Here is a 5,640-nt window from a genome sequence, read left to right as displayed (position 1 = left end):
AAGTGACTAATGGGCTGGTAACACTGGACAAAGGGATGATTCACATCCCGGTGGGACAGAGTGGAACAGGGGGAGATTTCATCACACTATTCAGAACAGCGCACCATTTAAATCTTATGAATTATTTCTGGAATTTTCTATTTAGTATTTCCGGACCACAGTTGACTGTGGGTTAACTGAAGTTGTGCAAAATGAAACTGTGGAAAGTAAAACCACAAATAAGGGCACTTCTCCTGTCCTGCCTTGTCTTAACTCTGACTTCTAGAGTAAGTGAGTGCTCAATAAATTTGTGGAATGACAGGGTTGAAAACCACTACCCTACAGTAATCTTCAAATTCCAGTGAGCATCAGAACCATGAGATGAGTTTATCAGTATACACATTTCCAAGCCCCAGAGAGGGCTTCAGTGATAATCTGCATTATTTCAAGCATTCTTTATGACTCTGATGCCTACCCATTTAAGAACCTCAAAACAAGTTAACTTGAAGTGAGCAGAATTTCCAGACCCAAAGCTCACTGATTCAGTCTTAGGAAAGGGAGGTAGTTCAGAGGTTGACAATCCCTACCTTTCCTCCTCCATGAGGTTAAATATACAAAGACTCCAAAGTTCTTTGTTTGCCTTTCTCTTTTAATCCCCTCCCTGCTCCACCTCTTTAAAAAGTACCCAGAAATTAAACACAAGGAAGCTCAAAATGCCAAGGCAAGCCAGCCCAAGAGTAGAAGGCTTCCTCCCACAGGGGCCAAAGTCTGGACGCTAGGGTCTCCACTCAGAGCCTGGTAGTAAAAGCTGGTGCAGAATAAGGTGGTTCCAGTGGCGAGCAGTAACCCGGCCTGAAGAAGATACAAGGAAGAATACAAGCTAGTAAGAAAAAGGCACACTGAGGAGTGGGTGGGGCTTGGTCAGGGTTAAGCAAGAGGTAAAGATTACCCAGAGGGGCTTTCTGCAATGGGGCACCCCCAACAGGGCCAGGCTGTGTAAGAAGTGGTGTTTGTTGGCCTTGTCAAAGAGCTGTAAGAAAATGAGAAATGGGGGGGTACTTCCTCAGGGATGCAAGAGCCTGTACACAAAAGTACGTCCCCCAGCAGAATTCCCAGCTTGCCTCTCCCTCAGGCACCCCAGCCTCAGGCTTGCAGCCCTTGCTGCCCCGGAGACCCGCACTCCGCCTCTCCCCTACTTCCCTCAGGGACCCCAGACTTCACGCGTTCATAGACCCGGAAGTCGGGGAGCCCCAGCGCATTACTTCACCTCCTTCCCGTAGGCATCCGGAAACCTGGCGCCTGTGGAAAGCAGAGGCAAAGGTTACCAGTGCTAACGCCCCCCTCTCCAAAGGACCCAGGTGGACACTGGAGAGAAAGAGCGTCCCAAGGAGGCTTCTTGACTGGTGGAAGCACGCATGGGCAGTTCTGGGAACTAAATGGACCTGGCTGACGGACTTGAAAAGGTTTAGGGCTTCGCGGGCTGTCTGGTCCATCGGAGCCCTGGCACTTCCCATAGACTCCGCCCCTCCACCAGACCCCAAAGGTCGCCCCAAGCACAATCCCAGCTCCATCCCCAGCCCACTGACCGTGGGCTCCGTAAGAAGCCAAGCCTAAGGCCCCGGCTCCAGACAAGGCGCCCAAGCGGCGGAAAGCTGCACCTGCCCAGGCCATGGCTGTGGATGGTCACACGCAGGGCGAACACCGCCCAGGCCACCCAGGAGGCCAGCCAATCCTGAGATTCCATGCAAATAAGATACACAGGTGCCCAATCCGGGAGGTGTTCATTTCAGCGTCCAGGGTACTTGAGTCTTTGTAAAACCTCTGTTGAGTGGCGAAGACGTCTGGCGGGCGGAGACACCAGAACCAATAAGGAGCGGAGAAGGGAAGCAGTGGGGGCGGGGTTGGTGGGGCGGTACTAAAGGATTTGCGTCACGGATTGGCCCACTTTCCAAGTTGATTGTCTCTTCTAACATCTCCCCTCCCACCTCCGGCCAATTTCCAAAGATCCCGGTCCCCACGCAAAGTTCCGCCCCTTTCCCCACAGGCTCCTCCTTTTCAGCTTTAAATCAGAACCACTCTCAGAAAGAGGCGGCCTCACAGGTACCCAAGCCCCACCCATCGCAATTAAATCCCGCCCGCTGTCCATATGGCTCTCCTCCTCCAGGTCCGAAGGCCCCGCCTTCTTCTTGTGATGCCCCGCCCCCTATAGCTCCCCCCGCCCGCAACAACGAGAGACCCGAGGGTGGGAGATATGGGGGGCCATTTTTCCATCCTGCCCCAGTCCACTTAGTCAATCCGTGGGCCTGTCCACTTCCGCCTTCTTCCACCGTCTCCAATTCCCCCACATTCTGGAGGGCGGGCGGACAAGCGGGTGCGAGCGAGGGGCGTGCGCCTCTCTCTCTGCAGGGGGCGGGGGAGGCGGCCGCGCGGTGACGCGCGGGGCTGCTGCGGCTGCTCCGCCAGCGGATCATCACTCTCGGGCTGGGATGGACGCGGGGAGGGAGGGCCCTGACGCGCGGAGCCAGGAGTACGGGCCTTCCGTCTGCTGAGCGTTCCCCCGAAGCTTACCCCCCTTACCCCTGCTTTCCCTTCTAGGAGCCGTGCCGGCTCCCACCCTCCTCTGACTTCCCGGACCTCCCACTCCTGCCCGCCCTCGGGATCGACTAGATCCCTCCCCCTCCCCGAGGATTCCGGCTGGATCCCTGCCCCTGCACCGCGGATCCTGCGCTCCCGGGCTCCGGGCTCCTGGGGATTGCCGCGGACTCCTCCTCCTGCACCCGATCTCTTAGGATCCTCCGCTTGTAGCGCCTTCTGGTCCCTCGAAGCCGGCCCACGGAGCCAGTGGATCCCCAATCCAGTCCTGTCCCGTTGCCCCCTCCTGGCTCCGCTGTCCCCACTGCGGGGTTCCCAGTTCTTGGGTTCCTCCTGACCCCATCCCCTACCTCTCCTATCCCCGGGGATCGACTGGATCCCGGCCCCGCCCCCTGGGGCTGGGGCGATCCCGCTCCCCCGCCGGGTGAGGCGCTGCGGGCGGGGGCTGGGCCTGCGGGACCGCGGGGGCTCAGAGGCCGCCGCCCCCTTCCCGAAGCCCGTCCGTCCCCTACTCGGAGCCCTGGATGGAGGCACCACGGCCCCAGGGCTGAGCCAGGTAGGAGCTAAGCTGGGCCGGGTGGAGGGGACTGCGTGGCGGTCCGCTGGGGTCTCCCACCCCCCACCTCTCTCCCTGCGCCTGGTTTCCCCCATCCTGCTCTGTCTGCGTGTCTCCGCCTAGGGATGCTCTCGCCGTGTCTCTGTGTCTCGGTCTCTTTGTCTCTGCCTCTCTCCAGCCTATGAATGATCCTTTGAATGGGTCCACAGACCCCGTGTGTTCCCATCTCCCCCTCCCCCTCCTTCTCCTCTTCCCGGCCAAGCCATTTTCCCCACTGCAGGAAGGGGGGGGGGCTGCGGCCTGAGCCCCCGTCCCTCAACTCTCCCCGGCTGGGGGAGTCAGGCCTGGGCAGGAATGGAGAGAGCGAGGCACAAGGATAGGGAGGAGGGGGGAGCAAGATGTGGCAGACAGAGATGGAGAGAGCAGGGGAGAGAAAATGGGGGAGACAGAGATAGGGAAAGAGGAGAGGGGAGAGGGAGAAAGAGAGAGAAATAGGGGAGGCTTGAGGGAGAAATTTGGGGAAGGGATTTGAAGGAGAGAGAAAGATGAGAAACACTAAGGAGGGAGACATAGAAGAGAGATGAAAAAAGACTGAGGGCCAGAGATTGAAGGCAAGAGCTGAAGCAGCCTGGAAGAGGTGAGGAAAGATGCTCAGGGGTGGGGGGCAGTGGGAAGGAAGAAGAGAAGCTGGCAGGAAGAAAGCCAGGGGCCCAAAGTACCTTAAGGGAGGGGGATGACAGAGACTGTTAGTGGAAGGGGGGAGGGGGTGGCAAGGCCATGGAAGCAGAGCCCAGCCTGGCATGGACAGAGGAGATCCTGAGGGAGCCAACCCAAGCCCCCTCCAGGTGATTGGGTTATAGGAGCTTAAGAGGACCTGAAGAGGGGGAGGGCATGACTGGGTGTGTGTGGTAAGGATTCCTGTGTCCTCATCTCTGGAATAAATTGACACCTGCAGAGAGCCACCCGCGGGCTGGCGCCTGGCTCTGAAAACCCCGAGTCAGCAAACAGCTCTGGCTGCTGGGGTGGGGTGGGGGGGGATGCTGAAATGACCTGAGTGTCTGCCCCTTCAGTCTGATCTCTTCCCTTGTCCTGCCTCTGCTACCCTGAGCACCCAGGCATCAGAGCAGCAACTGTGAGGGGCTGGCAAGAGGAAAGGGAGGTGAATAGCTGGGATGGGATGAGAAGAAAACCGAGGTTTGCCCCCAGGACATGTGTCAAAATGCTGTGCATGGAAGAAGTGTTTGTGTTCAAAGCTGTATAAGACTGTGGGGAGGCAGTCAGTGTGTGCATCTGATGCCCTCCAAACCCACCTCAGCACCCCTTCTCCCCAGCCAGAGGCCTGGTCACTAGGACTAGGCTCTGATTGGCCAACAAGGGGCAAGAGGCGGGTCTTTTAGGGTTCTCCATGTCCCCAATCTTCTGCTCCCTTCAACATATATACTTCTTCCTGTATACTAAGGTTGGGAGAAACTCTAGCGTTCTGACTCATGCCTCTCTGCCCTCATGCCCTGAATGGATCCCATAACCAACCCAGCCCCTTCCCCTCTTCCTCCAGAACCCTGCTCCGGGGTTAAAGCTGCAGCCCGTTGCCGAGGTAACATTGCAGGGCAGCATCCTGTCGCCGGGCAACCAGCTGCAAGATCACTGAATCTGTCCCCGGATTTGCCCCCCAGCATCCCCTTCCTACTCTAGCCCCTGACTCAAGGCACCTTAACTTCTAGGGGAAGAAATGGAGAGAGCCTGGAGGAAAGGGGTACCTCTGCTGCACGAATCCTTAGGGAATGGGATGTTGAAGGGAAGAGGAGGTGCTGGGCTTGTGCAGTCCCCAGAAAGGCCTCAGTCTGGCCTGGTGTGGGGGTTCAGTGCCATGAAATTACAGCTCAGGAGTAATTAACACGTATAAACAAACCTGCCACTTCCTGCTAATTAATGACTTGGTACTTTTATTTTCTCTTCCTTGTCTATTTCATCCCTCCCAGGGAGGTAGGAACTAGAACTCCTGAGTCCCTGAGGAGAACCTGCCTGGGAGGGATAAAACTGCTGGAAGGGGGTGGGCTGGGTCTGGAGAGCTGGCCCTCCTTCTCTTATGGCTGTGTCCTGGACTTTTACCACATCTTGACCCTACCCCCAATCTCAGACTTTTCTATCTGGGTCCCTGCTGACAAAGGGGGTTGCTGGGGTGAGGGAGGCACCAGGGGGCCTGAGGGTGGAAGAAGGGGGGCAACTGGTCTGAATTCCAAGTCACTAACCACTTGTCTCTTCTGTTTCCCCATTCCTTTCTGTCTGCCCTGTCCCATTTCCCTTCCCCTCTTCCACCTCTCTTCTGTATTTTTCTGTCTGCCGTCTGTATCTTCTATACCCTGTCCTTCCTCTCCGCAGGTCCAGCCTGCCTTCACCTTCTCCCACCTCCTTCCCCTTCCCCACCCCTTGCCCCCTCCATGGAGAGGAACAGACCCCTTCTCTGTCCAGTCTAACCCAGGTCCCTCCCCAACCCCCTCCTCCCTCCTTTCCCC

At 57.3% G+C, this 5,640-nt stretch overlaps 1 protein-coding gene across 1 annotated transcript; it reads right to left on the bottom strand.

The window, feature by feature from the left end:
- Window positions 1–607: 607 nt before the first annotated feature.
- On the bottom strand, window positions 608–1,702 carry TMEM256 (transmembrane protein 256). Its single transcript, XM_019664796.1, has 4 exons — window positions 1,566–1,702; window positions 1,247–1,278; window positions 929–1,009; window positions 608–831 (listed from the first exon to the last, which is right to left on the bottom strand). Exons 1-4 carry the CDS (start codon window positions 1,648–1,650, stop codon window positions 688–690), a joined length of 342 nt encoding a protein of 113 aa, XP_019520341.1. The 5' UTR covers window positions 1,651–1,702; the 3' UTR covers window positions 608–687.
- Window positions 1,703–5,640: the final 3,938 nt, after the last annotated feature.

This window comes from Hipposideros armiger, unplaced genomic scaffold, assembly GCF_001890085.2.
Source record: "Hipposideros armiger isolate ML-2016 unplaced genomic scaffold, ASM189008v1 scaffold_431, whole genome shotgun sequence".
In the NCBI taxonomy this organism is placed as follows: Eukaryota; Metazoa; Chordata; class Mammalia; order Chiroptera; family Hipposideridae; genus Hipposideros; species Hipposideros armiger.
Note: the sequence above shows the minus strand (reverse complement) of the source record. Positions and strands in the feature narration are given on the sequence as shown.